The 19637-nt window shown below is 37.6% G+C and overlaps 1 protein-coding gene across 1 annotated transcript; it reads right to left on the reverse strand.

The window, feature by feature from the left end:
- Nucleotides 1–18561: 18561 nt before the first annotated feature.
- LOC149828349 (uncharacterized) lies at nucleotides 18562–19053 on the reverse strand. Its single transcript, XM_090018160.1, has one exon. The coding sequence runs from the start codon at nucleotides 19051–19053 to the stop codon at nucleotides 18562–18564; it is 492 nt and encodes a 163-aa protein (XP_089874286.1).
- Between the last annotated feature and the right edge of the window lie 584 nt (nucleotides 19054–19637).

Raw genomic sequence — 19637 nt, forward strand, 5'->3', positions numbered from 1 at the left:
TAATTTTGGCGTACGACTGGATGTGGTGCATAATAATCCATATATAGATTTGATATTTGATGCTGCAGGATTAGAACTGGGTTCTGCTATCGGTTCTAGTGATGTACCAACTGGGGTAGAAGAAGAAGCACCAAACAATGCAACTAGTAGATTTTATGACTTACTTAGATATGCTAATGAGCTACTGTGGAATGGTTGCGAGAGTCATACTATCTTATTTGTAGTTCTTCAACTACTGAATTTGAAGTCAGAGTATAATTTGAGTCAATCATGTTTTGACCGTCTGTGCTCTATTGTGAAGAGTATGTTGCCCAAAGATGAGAAATTGCCACAAAATTTCTACTGTGCGAAGGTTATGGTCAATGCTCTAGGTGTGTGGTATCAAAAGATAGATGTTTGTCCAAATCACTGTATGTTGTATTTCAAGGATCAAGAAAATAGCAGATCATGTCCGTCATATGGGCATCCTCGGTTCAAGCCAAAGATAAGGGGCAAGGGTAGCAGAAGGTCAAAAGAAGTATCATACAAGTCACTCTGCTACTTCCCTCTCACCTCTAGATTACAACGACTGTATATGTCTTCGAGGACAGCTAAACACATATGATGACATGCAAATAAAGTTCGACATGATGAAGACAAGATCACTCATCCTGTTGACGTGAAAGTTTGGAAGCACTTTGATCGTACTCATCAGACCTTCGCAATGGAAGTGAAAAATGTTAGGCTAGGTTTATGTACAGAAGAATTTAATTCATTTGGGGGTAGATCAACCCCATACTCGTGTTGGCCAGTATTTGTCAACCCATACAACCTTCCTCTAAGCTTGTATATAAAGCGTCAAAATCTTTTTTTGTCTCTATTGATCCCTCGTCCGACCTCTCCGGGCCAAAATATTGATGTATATTTAAGACCATTGATTGATGAGCTGAAAATACTGTGGGATGACGATGTTCTCATATACGATGCCCACAAAAAATAAAACTTCAATATGAAGGTTGTTGTTCTATGGACAATTAGTGACTTTCCTGCATATGATATATTATCTGGTTGGAGCACACATAGGAGGTTGACATGTTCGTACTGCATGGAGGATACAAAATCTTTTAGATTGACGCATGGAAGGAAGTCGTGCTGGTTTGATTGTCACCGTCGATTTCTACCCAGTGACCATCCATTCTGACGATAAAGGAATGCATTCTGAGCATGCACAACTGAAATAGAGGGTCCACCTACACGGTTGTTTGGCATAGAGATTTTAAGACGATTGTGATACTTTCTATATGGACTGACAGATGCCCGTAATCCGATGCCCTTTCTTGGATTTGGGAAGGATCACAATTGGATAAAGAAATTTATATTTTGGGAACTATCATATTGACCGACCTTTTTGATATGACATAATTTGGATGTGATGCATGTAGAGAAAAATGTGTTTGATAATGTATTCAATACGGTAATGAATGTCAAAGGGAAAACGAAGGATAATCCGAAGCCCCGTATGAATTTAAAAGTAATATGTACAATACCAGAATTGGAACTCCAAGAGTACAATAGCTAGGTACTGAAACCAAAGGCAAGGTACGTGCTTGGACTAGATCAAGTAAAACAGGTATATCAGTGGTTGAGACAGTTGAGATTTTCAGATGGATACGTCGCTAACATTGCTCGAGCTGTGAAGATAGACGAGAGACAATTATATGGGTTGAAGAGCCATGATTGTCATGTCATTATGCAACGGTTGATTCCCCTAGCATTCCATGATATGTTAGACAAACCTATATGGGGGGTATTATCCGAGTTGAGTAGATTTTTTAGAACATTGTGGGCATCAAAAGTTGTAGTAACTAATGTAAAGAATCTCGAGGATTCTGTCGTCACTACTATTTGTCAGCTAGAAAAGATATTTCCGCCAGCATTTTTTGATATTATGGAACATGTGATCATACATTTGCCATATGAACTTAGGGTTGGTGTTCGAGTGCAATATCGATGGATGTACCCATTTGAAAGGTATATTTTTATTTATACTTTTCGTTCTAATGCTATTAGGTAAGATTCAAAACGAGGAGATACGTAAGAAGGTAGGTGTTGCATCCATTGAAAATAAGATGAGAGAGAATCATTTACGGTGGTTTAGACATATTCGGTGAAGGCCTAATGATGCTCCAGTTAGAAGGATAGAGAAATGAGAAAATATATTAGTTAAAAGAGGTCGCGGTAGGCCTAAGAAGACTTGGATGGAGATGATAGGAAAGGATATGAATGCTTTGAACCTCACCGAGGACATGGCATTGGATAGAAATGATTGGAGGAGAAGGATTCATGTGGAAGACCCAAAATGATTTTCTTTTTTGGTTTATATTGCCGACCCCAATTGTTTTGGGATGAAGGCGTAGTTGTTGTTGTTGTTCTAATGCTATTAGGAATTTATTGTATTACGAGATGTATATTGTTGATAGATGCATGTTTGACCTAAAAAAAAGGTTCAGAATAAAACAAGAGTGAAAGGTTCAATTTGTGAGTCATACACTTTAGAAGAGATTTCAAATTTCTCATCTATGTACTTTGAACCTCACATTCCAACATGTTACACTTGCCCACCTCGTAATGATAATAAAAAAAATTTACTGTAGCTGACAAACTATCGATATTTTAACCACTTGGGCCTGCCTTTGGCAGTTGTCGGTCAAGACTCTTGGAAGATCGAGAGCAAGATGCAACACAGATCTATATCCTTTTTAATTGCTCAGCGATCGTACTTAATATGTAACATTAAGTTCTATACTAGCGTACATGGTTCGGTAATATAAATATTTGTTAAGTGCAAACGATTTGATCTGAAGTTGCAAAGAGAACTTCCACGTCTCACTGATTTAGAAGTATAAAAAGAACGTGAAAATAAGTTTTGGGCATGATTGAAAGAATTGGTAAGGACGATGATATGCATTCTTTTTGTGTAAACAACAATATGTTACTTAATTGGTCGTGATTACCGTCATTGTTTATGCTTGTAGGCCCGCCATGGTGATGTTAGTGATTTACAAAATGGTCCGACCAAAGTTATGCAATGTTACAACAGGTACATCATAAATGATTATCGATTCCATACAAAAGAGTACGGTGTAAACAAGTCAACGATAAATAATGACGTGTATGTCATGGGTAGCAGTTATGGTGAAAATGAACATGACTACTACGGTATTATTGAAGAAATAATGGAATTGACTTACTTAGGCATAAATAATACAGTAACTTTATTCAAGTGTCATTGGTTTGATCCTATAGCAACAAGAGTCGACAAAGCCTCAGGTATTGTGAAGGTGAATCATAAATCAAGGTTTGGAACATATGAACCATTCATATTAGCCTCGCAAGCTCAACAAGTTTATTATACTTCATATCCAAATACAAGGAAGTCAGATAGAAATGAATGGTGGGCGGTTTGCAAGGTGAAGTCTAAACCAAGGTTGCCAAACTAGGAAGCGGAAGCGGAAAACGATACGGGAAGCGAAAGCGAGAAGCGCGGCATTTTAAAATTTATAGGAAGCGGGAAGCGAAGTATCAATTTGAAAGAGAAATATGAATAAAAAATGAAGCAATGTGGTAATTGAATATGAATCGAACAAGAAACAAATAAAAACTAAAATAAAATTGATCATTCTTATATTTCATGATTTTTCACTAAAAGAGTTAAATTTTTGTTAAAATCTAACAATAAAGGTTACCAATTTAGAGAAAGTACATGGGAAGTGAGAGGAAATACATGAAAAACATGAAAAAAAAACGTGAGGAAAACATATAGGAAGCATAGACCATGCGTGTGGGAAGCATAGAAGAAGCGTAGGAGAATCAAGATTCCCATAAAGTTTCGGAAGCGAGGAGTATCGCGCTTTCAAAGTGAGTTTTCGGGAAGCGAGCTTCCCACCTACCTAAGAAGCTTCCGGTAACTCTGGTCTAAACTATACCCCGAGTATGATCAGTTACAGGAAGACAAGATTGCTGAAGTGGGTGATTACTATCAATCAGATGGTATGTATGACTTCTCTTATGGTCACGATGTCACACATAGTTTGCATGTCACATCTCCATTGTCCGATAGCACACGTATGGAAGAATGTGATCCAAATGATATACCAAGTGGATGGGTGCCCAACGAAGACGACGACGAAGAGGACGAAGAGGAGAAGGAGGAAGAAGAAGAATATGAAAGTCAAACAAGTGATGAGAAAGCATATTCGAGCTAGTAAAATATATCTTGTAATACATACCACATCACTTTCTCATATGCTCTTATTTTTGTAGTTCAGAGTTCATGCTAGTCATGATTGTAGTTAGCGGAATATTGGAGTGTGTTTGTGATGTAGCGAAAGAGACCGCGACTTCACGTTAATGGATGCTATGTTGACACTCTTTGACGCAACGTGGAGATCAGACCCGAAGATGCACTTGGGTGTAGCAAATAGGGCAGCATGGGGATCGAATGTTCCGATCACGCTTTGATTCAGTAGAACAACCGACGTCACATGCTTGGCCTTGGCAAACAAGGACACGATCCTCACGGTCGTGCGCTGCTCAGCAATGAGAAGAACATCAACCATTTGATGCAGTGGTGGGAACCACAACCTTCACGCAAGAGTATTGACGTAAAGTCTGCTGGTTTAGTGAGGATGCCACTAGCCTTGTCAATTAGATTTACGTAGGCTGTATCCTCTCAATGCACGACTGTGCAACATGGTAACCCAACAATGTATTAATAAGAAAACTGACAGTACTTACAAGTTGATAAACTAGCAGTAATCAAAAGAAAACAATGGCTATCAGGGACCAAATCAAATGAATAAAACAAACAATAACAGAAGAAAAAGAATAAGCTGAAAGGAACGTGCAACTGCCAAAAAAATGCCAAAAGCTTTTCAGACTCCCCAAAAATATCCCCCTGCACGCAACCCTAGGATGAATATTTAAAGACTTCAACTGGATCCGGGTCTCGGGTCCGGTCTCAGACCCGAGACAAACTCTGCTGTTGTTGGGTCTTTAACGTTTGGTACGTTTCGGACCTGCTTTGCATCATTCTCCCCTGGTTGGGAAGAAGTCAGCTCTGACGACTTATTGTCACCACAGTATGCATATAGATCAAGCACACCTTCAGTAGCGACCCTTTGTATATAAGATCTTGGTTCCAAATACTTGAATCCAAGAAGGGGTCCACGAGAGCATCTAGTAACAAACTTCAAAAAAAAATTTTGGTGCTCTGGTGAGAAGCCCCTTAGGCCTTCCCGAAACATCTCAATGTCAGGATGCTCCTCATGATATCCACTAGCATAATGTGCAGTTGAGCATAACTCATCAACATCTATACCATTAAGTGATCCTGAAATAAGGAGCTGGAGTTCATGCTCCTTGAATATCTCTATCCAATCTGGCTGTATGAGCTGCTGTAAATCTTGTCCACCTGGAAGGAGCTCCTCTTCAGTTTGCTTACCGTACTTATTATTTACGACTACGAAATACAGCTAACTCAGAAATGTCGCCTTTATAATGCTTCAAGAAAAGGAGGTGTTGGTACCATTCTGGGTCCAAAGAAGGCAAGTCATTGAGGTAGTTATGCTTCTGCTTCAACTTGCTCAAGAAGAAAGTCGCAAAAGGTATTTCGACAAGAATACCCTCGAACATTGCCTTTCCAAGTTCTAAATCAAGCTGATAGCTATCCTCAATAGTCAGGCAACTACCCTATTCCAAATTTGGCTGCATAGCATGAATAAAATCCCCAAGCAAGGCCACACGACCCTTAGTCCAAGAAAGAACTGGAAATCTATCATATATGTTACGACGAAGGATTATGTCTTCATCGGTTGCAAGGATCAAGTCCACAACCTTGTCACACCAATTCCTGAATATCCCAAGCAGCCTTTTCTTTTTACCATTGGGAGTACCAGCACCACTAGGTAGTTCATTGTGAAATGCATACCACTGTATCTTTCCAACACCCACACCTGAGGAAACAAAATATTGTTTGTGGCCCAAGAATACAGGGTATCCCACAGACTGGATATCAGGAGGCACAAGATTTGCAATACCCGTGTAGGACGTGTAGGCAGAGAACATTGCATCTTAATGTCCAAACAAATTTTTACGCACCTTAGACCAGATACCATCAGCGTCAACTAAAAGATCACCTTTATAACATTTTCCATTTTCCAATATCATTATCGTCGATTGTTGGGGAATCGTGCTGCCGGCATCCCTGTGCAGGCTTGCTTCGATGAACTCCGATGGCACAACTGACAATTGGAGGTTCGCTGGGCATGGGTCGACCACCACAACACTCGAGAGGCCAATAGCATCGACGCCTAATCCACCAATCGTTGTCAGCGTGGACGTTGCGTGCATCTTTCCCGATGACTCGAGGACCACGAGCCTTTCTTCAAGTCCATCCATACGTTTTGACAGTCCGACTACATTCTTGTCTAGGCGTAGCAGATCTTCTTGGATCTTTGTCAACATGTCCATCATCCGGATCATCGGATCTTTGTTGCCGGTCTTCTCTCGCGCCTTCCCGCTCGTAGGATCGTCCCTCGCTTCTTACGACATGCCGTTGACCAAGGAAGAGGGGCTGGGCTCTGATACCACTTTGATGCAACGAAAGAGACCGAGACTTTACGTTAATGGATGTTGTGTTGACACTCTTTGAGGCAGCGTGGAGATCAGACCCGGAGATGCACTTGGGTGCAGCCAGTGTTATCAAAACACCCCTTGAGGAGCAAAAGGCACGCATCGCCTTGAGGCGCGGCCCTCTGTGCCTCAAGGCGCAAGCCTGAGGCACATTTTTTTTTACAAGATTTCTGAAGCATATGTTTATTCTTTTGAAAGTTTTCTGCTGCAAAGTTGGTTAGTCCATCTTATGCTATTAGCTATGTCACATGGGTGCGGGTGCGGGCGCGGGTGCGGGTGCGGGGGTGTGGCAGGGGCAAAAATATATAATATATATATATATATATATATGCGACGCGGGTTTTTTCAAATTTCATTTTATATACAGCTGCACGCACCCATTTCGTCAGGAGAACAGGAGAAATCCTTTACTAAAAAGAACCATCATTATCATTTATTATGGAGAGAGAAAATCCTTTACGAAAAAGGATTGAAAAGGCAGCTGCTGTCAGCTGTCATTTATTGTGGAGAGAGAAAATCCTTTACGAAATTGAAAAGGCAGGAGCAGCAACTGCTGTCATTTATTGTGGAGAGAGAAAATCCTTTAAGAAATTGAAAAGGCAGGAGCAGCAGCTGCTGCCATTTATTGTGGAGAGAGAAAATCTTTTACGAAATTGAAAAGGCAGCTGCTAGCAGAATTTTTTTTTTAAAAAAAATTCGCAGCCCATTTCGTAGGGCAATTTTTTTTTTAAAAAAAATCCAAACAAAAATGGACCGAAATGATCCTGGGTGCGGTCAACGCACCCAGGATTGGGTTGACCGCACCCGGTGCCGCATCCGCGTCGAGTCGCGTCGACGCGGGTGCAGCACCCTGCTAGCCGAATCCCTGTGACATAGGCTATTAGTTACATTAGGGTTGTTTTACTGCAGTCTATACAACTGTAACAGTTGAACTGTTCTTGCTTTCTTAATAGCATCCACACTGGGAGTGTTGTATTTTGCACGCTGTCTCATAAAAAGATGCAAATCACAGTTGGATCAGTAAAGAGAACCATAGCTTCACTAGTTACTTAGCTTATAGAAACATAGTTTTCAACACATAATTTGACAAGTATAACTAATTCAGGAATCAAATCCAATAGTCTAACTTCAAGCACATGGTATAGGTTTGGGAATATATAGGATTCTGGCTAATTGTATTGGATCACTTCTTATGTCATAAAAAAATATCAGATCTCTTTTCATGTTGGGGATCCCTCTCATGTCTTCTTTACCTTTTTACTTTACTTTATTTAGAGTTTCCATTCATTGGCCAGAACACTGTGTGCACATGCAAACAAACTTATTTTATGGCATAATAATGTAAATGCTCTTGATACTAGGTATTTAATCAATTTTATCAATCTTTAATTATTCCACAATACAATAACTAAGTTCTTTGTGGCTAAATTTACATCTAGTGTCATGGTTTGATGTTAGGTGTATGATATACTGTCATGGTTTGATGTTAGGTTTTATATGTTAATCTCATATTTTTTAGAATAATCTCATATATTTTAATTTTTGTTAGTTAATCTCATATATTTTCCATTTATGTAATCAATTCTTTAGTTACTTTTATATGTTAATCTCATATTTTTTTAGAATAATCTCATATATTTTAACTTTTATAGGTTAATCTCATATATTTTAACTTTTGTAGGCTAATCTCATATATTTTTTAGTTATGTAATCAGTTTTTAGTTACTTTTATATGTTAATCTTATATTTTTAGTACTTATTTGAGATTTTCTATTTCTTATTGATTATTATTTCATCAATAAAGCATTTCTTTATTTATTTTTATTTTTAGATATTTTTTATAATTTTTTAAAAGTTTTCAAATTTTTTTTTTAGGCTTACGCTTCGCCTCAGTTTTTGGTGGAGCGCCTCGCTACACCTCAACGTTTTTCACAACACTGGGTGTAGCAAATAGGGCAGCGTGGGGATCGGATGTTCCGATCACGCTTTGATGCAGTAGAACAATCGGCGTCACGTGCTTGGCCTTGGCAAACGAGGACACGATCCTCACGGTCATGCGCTGCTCAGCGATGAGAAGAACAACCACCACTTGATGCAGTGGTGGGAACCGCAACCTTCATGCAAGAGTATTGACGTGAAGTCTGCTGGTGTAGTGAGGATGCCACTTGCCTTGTCAATTGGATTGACGTAGGCTGTATCCTCTCAATGCACGACTGTGTAACACGGTAACCCAACAATGTATTAATAAGAAAACTGACAGTACTTACAAGTTGATAAACTAACAGTAATCAAAGGAAAACAATGGCTAATAGGGACCAAATCAAATGAATAAAACAAACAATAACAGAAGAAAGAGAATAAGCCGAAAGGAACGTGCGGTTGCCAAAAAAATGCCAAAAGCTTTTTAGACTCCCCAAAAATATCCTCCTGCACGCAACCTTAGGATGGGTATTTAAAAACTTCATCTGGATCCAGGTCTCGGGTCCAGTCCCGGACCCGAGACAAACTTTGCTGTTGTTGGGTCTATGACGTCTGGGATGTTTCGGACCTGCTCTGCATCAGTTTGTTGTAGGTACATGTTTGACATTATTGTGAAATGAATGTATTGCAATGTTTGACGTGACTGTATTCATGTTTGCATGAAGTTATTTTTTATTTGATTATGTATCCATATTCATGGAATTGTATATCATATTACATTCCATGCATACTTAGCATGTACGTGCACAGTTATAAAACGGATTCATGTAGGACCTTTAAATCTTTACATTTCATGCATATGCATGTTCATGCTAAGTTCAAGAGTTATGTAACTGATCCAAATATCATTTTTATTTGTTAGAATATAGTTCGTGGAGGTCATAGTGCTCGAGGACCAAGTGGAGGCCGTGGGACATCATTAGGTAGATGTCTTTGTGTTATATTTAAATATAGAAATTCATTATGTTTTTTCTTATATGCTGATATAAAAATTGTTACTTGTTAATTGTCTTTATAGGATCTCAGCTTAGTGATAGCCAGTATCAACCTTCGTCTTCACGTAATCCTTCAATAGGTATATCGTTTAAATAAATGTACAGTTGATTAGTTTACATCTGCATTATGTGAATTTATAACTCATTGTTTTGTAGATAATGTTTCGCCTGCACATGACCCATCTACACCAACTACTCATACGCATCACGAGACAACGCCAGATGCAAAGTTTTCTCAATCTGATTAATTCTTATTGTAATTATTACTTTGTAGGAGTCATACGAGCAACAGATGGTACATCGATATGACGATGACTCCACTCGACATCCGCCTTTTGATTCTGCAACATGGGTGACTGCAACCGGTGAACCCCAAAAGGGTTGTGTGTTCGAGTTTAGGAGTAATATGAACACCACATCAGTCGTTGCCTCCTGCAGTCAGGGCTCTTAGAGTTCTTTCGCCAGCATCAACTCTCATCGTTCTATTGACCCTGTTGTTTATTGGGATGGTGTCCGCCAGTTTCTTCAGGACACAATGCGTGACTTTTTACATGAAGTCATTCCCAACCTTGTTCATAAAGAGTTGTGCAATTTTTTTCGGGACAGGGAAATTTCGTCTGCATTCAACATGAGCTCTAGTGCCCGTCAGGTATGAATGTTTTTATCACTATGAATTTTTATTGCTAGCATTAGAACACATGTATGCATGATTGAATCACTATAAATTTTTTGACAACCTTAAAACACATATAAGCATAATTTTATCACTATGAAAGTTTTTTACTGTCTTATAACATATATATGCATGATTGAATCACTATGAAAGTTTTTTGACAACCTTAGAACACATATAAGCTTGATTTCATCACTATGAAAGTTTTTTGAATGCCTTAGAACACATATAAGCATGATTGAATCACTATGAAAGTTTTTTGACTGCCTTATAACATATATATGCATGATTGAATTACTATGAAAGTTTTTTTACTGCCTTATAACACATATAAGCATGATTGAATCACTATAAAAGTTTTTTGACTGCCTTAAAACACATATATGCATGATTGAATCAGTATGAAAGTTTTTTGACAACCTTAGAAGATATATAAGCATGATTTCATCACTATGAAAGTTTTTTTACTTATAACATATATATGCATGATTGAATCACTATGAAAGTTTTTTGACAATCTTAGAACACATATAAGCTTGATTTCATCACTATGAAAGTTTTTTTACTGCCTTATAACATATATATGCATGATTGAATTACTATGAAAGTTTTTTGACAACCTTAGAATACATATAAGCATGATTTCATCACTATGAAAGTTTTTTGATTGCCTTAGAACACATATATGCATGATTGAATCACTATGAAAGTTTTTTGACAACCTTAAAACACATATAAGCATGATTTCATCACTATGAAAGTTTTTTGACTGCCTTAGAACACATATATGCATGATTGAATTACTACGAAAGTTTTTTGATTGGCTTATAACACATATATGCGTGATTGAATTACTATGAAAGTTTTTTGACAACCTTAGAACATATATAAGCATGATTTCATCACTATGATAGTTTTTTTATTGCCTTAGAACACATATAAGCATGATTTCATCACTATGAAAGTTTTTTGATTTCCTTAGAACACATATATGCATGATTGTGATACATAACACATTTATTTGAGAGCCTTATAAACCATATATGCATGATTGTGATACATAACACATTTATTTGAGAGCCTTATAAACCATATATGCATTCTTGAATCATTATGATATTTTTTTGACAACCTTAGAACACATATCTGCATGATTGAATCACTATGATTTTTTTTTGTCAACCTTAGAACATATATATGAATTTTGTTAATGTTCTTCACTTTATTGCTAGTCTATGTGTCATTCAACCATGTTACTTTGATTTTCTTAGATTAGGTGCATTTCATATAATTTATGTCCGCACTTGTGTAGGGGTGACAACCAATTTTCCTATAACGGTTGGGTTACATCAAGGATCTGCTTTAAGCCCTTTCCTATTTGCTATAGTGATGGATGAGCTTATGAGATCAATTCAAGAAAATGTTCTGTGGTGTATGTTGTTTGCTGATGATATTGTTTTGATTGATGAGTCTAGAGTTGGGGTTAATTCTAAGTTAGAATTATGAAGACAGACATTAGAAGCAAGGGGTTTTAAGTTGAGTAAGAGTAAGACAAAATATATGGAATGTCAGTTTAGTAAGAAATGAAGTAGTGATGGGAGTGTAGTGAAGCTTGGTGAGCAAGAAATACCGGTGGATGATTGTTTCAAATATTTGGGATCTATCATTCAAAAGTATGGAGAAATTGATGGAGATGTAAATCATAGGATAAAGGTTGGGTGGATGAAATGGAAAAGTGCAACTGGAGTGTTGTGCGATCGTAGAATGCCATTGCGGTTGAAGGGAAAAGTTTTATAGGACGACTATTAGGCCCGCTTTACTATATGGTACAGAATGTTGGGCTGCCAAGAGACATCATATTCAAAAAATGAGTGTAGCTGAGATGCGTATGCTTAGATGGATGTGTGAAAATACAATAAAAGATAAGATTCAGAATGAGGAAATACGTAAGAAGGTAGGCGTTGCACCCATTGAAAATAAGATGAGAGAGAATCGTTTACGGTGGTTTGGACATATTTGGCTAAGGCCTAATGATGCTCCAGTTAGAAGGATAGAGAAATGAAAAAATATATTAGTTAAAATAGGTCAGGGTAAGCCTAGGAAGACATGGATGGAGATGATAGGGAAGGATATGAATGCTTTGAACCTCACCGAGGACATGGCATTGGATAGAAATGATTGGAGGAGAAGGATTCATGTGGAAGACCCAGAATGATTTTCTTTTTTGGTTCATATTGCCGACCCCAATTGTTTTGGGATGAAGGCGTAGTTGTTGTTCTTGTATATTTTATTTATCAATACTAACATTTTGGTTCTCTTGTAGGATGCTGGATATGATCAACGTAGAGGGGCTGATGCAGGAATGGATGAAGGGGCAGATCGAGACAATGAAGAGGATGATGCTCCAAATCTTGACGATGATTAGATTCATATGTTGAATTTGTTGCACGTACTTGTTTCAAACAAACTCTTTGTATATCTTCACTTGTAACTAATTAGTACTTGACGAGGATTATAGTGGGTTGTTAAATTTGTTTAACTTATAGCTTGTGCTAAATTTGTTTCACCTACTTTATATATGTCTTTTTTATGTGTACTTTATTTTTTATACACAGGTTATATAAATTGTATAACGAATTTTTTTTTCTCAATATTTATATTTCAAATAAATTATTTATTTATTTATTTAAATTTTGTGATGGATTAGCGACAGATATTTTCCGTCGCTAATATCCAGTGCAAATGTAGCGACGAATATTAATCTGTCTTAAAAAACTGAATCAACCGATGTTTTGCGACAGAGTGTAATCCGTCGCTAAGTTGTCGTTAATTGGGCGACAAAATTTAGCGACGAAAAAGTATCCATCATGAAATTTTAGCGATGGATATGTATCTGTTGCAAAACCAAATCAGTCCTTATTTAGCGACGGATCATGACATTCGCTAATCCATCGTAAATTTGTGACGAAAGTAGCGACAAATCAGATCTGTCACTAATTAGCGACCAAAAAATCGCGACAGACGCTATCCATTGCTAAGTTGTCGTCAATCCATCGCTAAACGGATTGGCGACAGATTTGTGATGGATTATCGATAGATATCGTCCGTTTCTAATCCACAAATTTCTTGTAGTGCTACCAGAAAGAGAAAAGCCACGTTCTCCAGATAAGCCGTCATCGATTGCACTTGCGAACAGGTTGCGGGCCCCATAAAAGATCAATGGTGAAAGACTCCTGACGCACGTTGACAACAGGCTCGTTCCAGGTATGCTTGAAAAGATCCTCAAAGATGGGGCAAGCCAAGAACAGATGATAAGTGGATTCTTCAGCCATCTTGCACATAATACACCTATTCAGTAGATGAGTGGGTAGAGAGAGAGAGTATCAGGTTATTAGGGAGAGAAGGGGGATAAGAGAGAGAGGGGTTTATCGCGGTGAGGGGGACCAAATAGTCTCTCACCCCTTTGACCATAGGTCAAACACCAACAAAATATTTTTTTTTGGAATAGGTTGGGGTTGGACCCAACCCAAAACTTATCGGGACCTCACCGACGGCATATCCTTCATGATCAAAATGTTCTGATACAAAATTATATCATGTTTGGTACTTGAGCATGATACTTGGTAGTTTTGTTTTTTAGGGCTTTATATAGTCGGTCCTGCCCAATATGATGATATTCTTCAATATGTTTCTCATTATGAATGATTGCATTGTGTAGTAACAATTAAGGTTGTAAGTATTGTATCGTTAGCCGTATTGGTCAGGCCCAAAATAAGATACATATCATATCGTATCGTAAAAATCATAATTTTTAATAAAAAAAAAATCATGAAAAATTTAAAAAAAAGACTAGCAAATTTTTTAAAAAAATCATAACATATGAAATAATGATGAATTGCATAAAATACAACCATAAAATCACATATGAAGCATTTATGTCTGTATGAGCTACAAAAGACATCATAAAACATCAACTATCTCATAAAAACAATGCAAAATATTAAATATCTTTTAATTAAGAACATGTCACAAGACTCATACTCTCATATTACATAAACAAAAATATTATAGCAATAGTTGCACTCGATTTTCAATTGGTTTTTACTCATTACTTAAGTGTCTCATTACCATGTTGGATCATGTAATGCCATCTTTGTTAGAGTGTGAAACTTTATTTCTACCTTGATATAAATTTCTAATTTTTATGGTAATTTGGCGAGGGGTTGTAGAGGGGCAGCGCCTCTCGAGGCAAATTTTTTTTAGAGGGTAACTTTATAATTTTACTCATAATAAAGATTTTTTACCTTAACCTACTTTCATGAGTAGAAAAATGGTGAAAATATACTTTTACTTTAGCAAACCGCAAAAGCCCTCTCCCTTACGCACAGATCGGCCCTCAAATCGTCCTCACAAGTTTTAGGGTTCATTGATAACTCTCTAATGACTTCAATACAAATGAGAGAGTCAACCCTCAAGAAGTCTTTAAAACCCAAAACTGAAAAATTATGATTTGGCTTTTTTTTAAGTATGTTGACCTTTCGTATGATGCATCCCCTAGCGTACGATATGGGCTTGTATCATATGATACATATGATACAACTACGATACAAGTGTGCATCATATCAATATTTTTTATAGTAATTATATGTATCATATCGTACGGTATGGTATGATACATATAATTACAATTGTCATACACGAGCATTATAGTAACTGAAAATCTCATGAATGATTGGTTTCATTTTTACACACATAGGAAGCCATTATAGGTTCAAACAGGAATATTGGTTAACTGTTTGAGTTTGTGCCGTGAGGATTGGCTATTTCCATGTAGTTGTATTTTTTGGAATTAATGGAAGCATGTAGAATGACCTTTCACTTTTTTATGGAGAAGGTTAAGTTCATCAGAAATTTACAAAAATCTTTACTATTGCTTTTGTCAAAGAAAAGGCTCAAGTCTTACGGGACAAATTATACTTGTAGAACAGTATATAATTGAACATTTTGCCACTTTCAATATTTTTCAATGCAAGTAAATGAAGTAGATGATTGAATTCTTCTTCGCTTCTATGAAAATGCCTGTCAACAGGAATGTGTTGCAGTTTCGAAGGAATAGGTATTGTTGTTCTACTATTCGTAGAGTTTATCCTATATGCTACTAAATTACATATTACCTGTAAAGTTGTGTTTTATACCCTTAGATCTCGTATCTGAGTCTCACCCCCTGGTTGGATCTCAGATCCTTCCTTTTCTCCCTTTTATCTCACAAAAATGGGGTTTCAGATCCTCAGATCTGAGATTCTATGTTTGTTATACCTCAGATCTTGGTGTGGGGTGTACACTACATCAGCAACCCCCATGCCACCTCAGATCCTTGGGTCTGAGGTCTGAGGGTATCAAATAAACCCTAGTGGTCTATGCATTGTTCATCGTGACTGTAATCTATTTGAATTTTGTGCAGAAGCTATGACCAACTGATAATCACTGTTCCCCAAGTGAAGTGGCTATCCAAATAGCTTACCAGGTGAATTTTTAATTTGAACCACTTGTAATGCCCTAAAGCCTTGTTTAGGATATCTTGATGAGTTGAATCTTTGGCCACAACCAGTCTTAGAATTGTTTGGGGAACTTTGTTCAGTAAGTATGAAACAATGTGCATTAGGTTGGGTTTGAACATGATGTCTATGTAGATCTGGAGCTAGCATGCAGTGAAAGCCAAACACCTCTTTGCTTTGATTATTTGGCATATGGAGCTCTTTCTAACAGATAATAGACATCTACTGCATTGGCTACATGCGTGAGATCAGCAAAGCACTAAATTCATTTAGGACTGGAAAGTAGATCAATTAGGTTTATCTTGCTCTGATCAAAGGGAAGAAAATTTGCTGTACAAAGCTAAAATTAGATTTACATCACTTTTGATATGTTTTCGCTGTAAATTATACGATACATATAAGGGATTCAGCTAATCTGCTCAAGAATATTTTGCACAAGGATAGAAGAAATTCATTTAAAAGTCTAGAATTTTGACCAGTAGCCAAGGTTATTCTCCGGAGGAATGGTAATGGATGTGGCTATCGGTCGGCTCTAAATAATGATTTTGTTTTCTAGGCTCAGGTTTAGAAAAAGCTTCCTTTTTGGAGGAATTGGAAACATCTCTTTTCCTTGGGTTTTTCTCCAGTTTTTCAGGAATGTGCCGTGGTGTATGTTGTTTGCTGATGATATTGTTTTGATTGATGAGTCTAGAGCTGGGGTTTATGCTAAGTTAGGATTATGGAGACAGACATTGGAAGCAAGAGGTTTTAAGTTGAGTAAGAGTAAGACAAAATATATGAAATGTCGATTTAGTAAGCAACGAAGAGTGTAGTGAAGCTTGGTGAGCAAGAAATACCGGTGGATGATTGTCTCAAATATTTGGGATCTATCATTCAAAAGTATGGAGAAATTGATGGAGATGTAAATCATAGGATAAAGGTTGGGTGGATGAAATGGAAAAGTGCAACTGAAGTGTTGTGCGATCGTAGAATGCCATTGCGGTTGAAGGAAAAGTTTTATAGGACGACTATTAGGCCGCTTTACTATATGGTACGGAATGTTGGGCTGCCAAGAGACATCATATTCAAAAAATGAGTGTAGCTGAGATGTGTATGCTTAGATGGATGTGTGGAAATACAATAAAAGATAAGATTCAGAACGAGGAGATATGTAAGAAGGTAGGCGTTGCATCCATTGAAAATAAGATGAGAGAGAATCGTTTACGGTGGTTTGGACATATTCGGCGAAGGCCTAATGATGCTCCAGTTAGAAGGATGGAGAAATGGGAAAATATATTAGTTAAAAGAGGTCGGGGTAGGCCTAGGAAGACTTGGATGGAGATGATAGGAAAGGATATGAATGCTTTGAACCTCACCGAGGACATGGCATTGGATAGAAATGATTGGAGGAGAAGGATTCATGTGGAAGACCCAGAATGATTTTCTTTGTTGGTCCATATCGCCGACCCCAATTGTTTTGGGATGAAGGCGTAGTTGTTGTTGTTGTGTATCTGCAACTAGAATAATGCTGCCACTAGTTTAAATCGACCTGAAATTATTGTAGCTCAGTGTAATTTTAATGGAAGCGATTAGGAGATTTTGCTGCTTTGCTTTGTCTGTAAGAAAGCTGGATAAGGATTGTTGTATTTGAGAAGACGTTCTACTTTTTTCCTTTCATTAGAGGTGGTAAAAGTTGTCTTCAATGTTCATGCTATTGTAGCATCTTAGCTATTTTCTTATGATATGTTCTGGAGGTGTCTATTTGGCTGTACTAAACAAACTAGTTCTGTATTAGGCTTATCGTTTCATTTTGCATATTCGCTGGTTTTGCAACTCCATAGCGTTAAACACAGTGTCTATTGCTTTCATGCGAGAACTGACAATATAGGCCGGGTTTATTTTGGCTTACTTTATTCACCATGACACAGATCCACTGCATTGGTGCAATTATCAATTCATCATGTCTTACATGAAAATCTTCAGTAAATGATGCTTTGTTATTGTATCATATTCTAAAATCGGTAAGAAAAAATTGATAACTGAATATCCAGTGGAACATTAAGTAAAATAAGGTTGCAAATATTGGGAAAGAAGCTTTTATTTTTTGTACATGTGATCTTGCTACATCATCAAAGTGTAAGGACCCATTAATTTGTTCATTACCATGGAAGGGAAGGGTCTTTCATGGAAAGCACACATTTCTAAAATGTCCTGCTAGCTCAGCCTTCTCATGAAAGTTCTTTCATATGAGAGGAGGTATGAAACGACATGAAGAGGAAGCTGGTGGGAAAAACTAAGGCCTACTTGTGCCAGCATAGAACTTGCTCACCACAACGCTTGGATGTTTGTATCAGTCATGGTGAGAAAGGGAGGAAAAGGGATGCCAGTTCAACAATTTTCGTAAAATCTTAAGAAACAAATGGGTCCTAAGTGTTTAAATTGGACCATGGCACAGAGAAACCCAACATTGGTGAAGTTGGTCATTGGTTCATCAAATTATACATGAAAATAGTCAGTAAATGATGCTTCTGTATTTTACTGTAAAAGCAGTATGAAGATACATTTTCCATCTATTATCTAGTGGAACATCCCAGTACAGTGAGGGTGCAAAATATTGAAAACTAGTCTCCTAATTTTGATGTCTAGATATTGCTACGTCATCATTGTAAATACTATTGCTTCTTCCTCCATCCAGAGAAACGTTAGTCTAATTCTGAACACTTCCCTCCGGAATTGTTTCCAACATAGGCCTCCAACCTTTACATCTATTACTTCCTGCAGGATCACATCTCAGTGCACCGGCAGGAAGATGAGAAAGCACATCTTCAATCGAGACCGCATTCTTCAACAACTCCTGAAGCTGCTTCTTTGTTATGACCACCTTTATTCGTGTAGCCTTCGATTGATCTCCGTTAGTACCGGCATCATTTTTTTCTGCAGTAGCAGCTAGGGGAATGAGGTAGTAAAGCTGACCGATTCTCAATTCATAATTTTCAGGCAGGCTTTGTTGATCTTCATGTGAGCTAACAACCCGACAGCCACCGAAATTAAGTAACAACTCCTTTACAAGAATCGGCTCTCTGTATTCAAGAATCTTGCCATCCATTTTCACTACCCTCAAGATGTTCTCTTCACCAACATCTTCTTCATCATGGACAATGGATCTCTTGCATATGGAGAGAACTATGCAATTGCCCATGTTATTGTGGCTGCAGAGAGTTTGTGAAAGAGGTGAGTGCAAGATGTTCTCCTTTCTTTAATGGAGGGGGTGGTTGATGACAGGGAAAGCCAGAGCAGCCCACCCAGTCAGGAAGAGCAAATGGTGATCTGTAGAGGTGGGGAACATAGCCCTTGTGCATAAAGGCATGAAATATGGAGAGGTTTAAAAAGGAAAGATCAGGTTTTCTACCTGCATACGCTGTGGGTTAGTGGGAGATGATTCCAAAGATGGTGTTTATTGTTTTGGGTGATGTCAAACATGATGTAAACCGTGAGCAAATGGGGGCAGCTTTCCTTTGAATCTTTGATTTCCTTCTCTTGTACTATGTGGCTGCAAGTATAATGGGGTTGGTTTGTGCTTTTGACCGGCTTACCTCATCTTCCCAAGTATAATGGGTTAGCATAGAACCTTAAACTTGAATTCTTAAGCAAATTTGTAATCTAATTCTTTCTTGTTTCAGAGCCAAACAGGAGACGTGTTCTTTTGTGAAATGCTAAATCCGTTTCTTATTAATTTTCAACTAATCACTCCCGTAAAGGTTATTGTTACGCCAAGCCATGTTC

Source organism: Nuphar pumila, chromosome 9 (genome assembly GCF_984573655.1).
Source record: "Nuphar pumila chromosome 9, dmNupPumi1.hap1.1, whole genome shotgun sequence".
Lineage (NCBI taxonomy): Eukaryota > Viridiplantae > Streptophyta > Magnoliopsida > Nymphaeales > Nymphaeaceae > Nuphar > Nuphar pumila.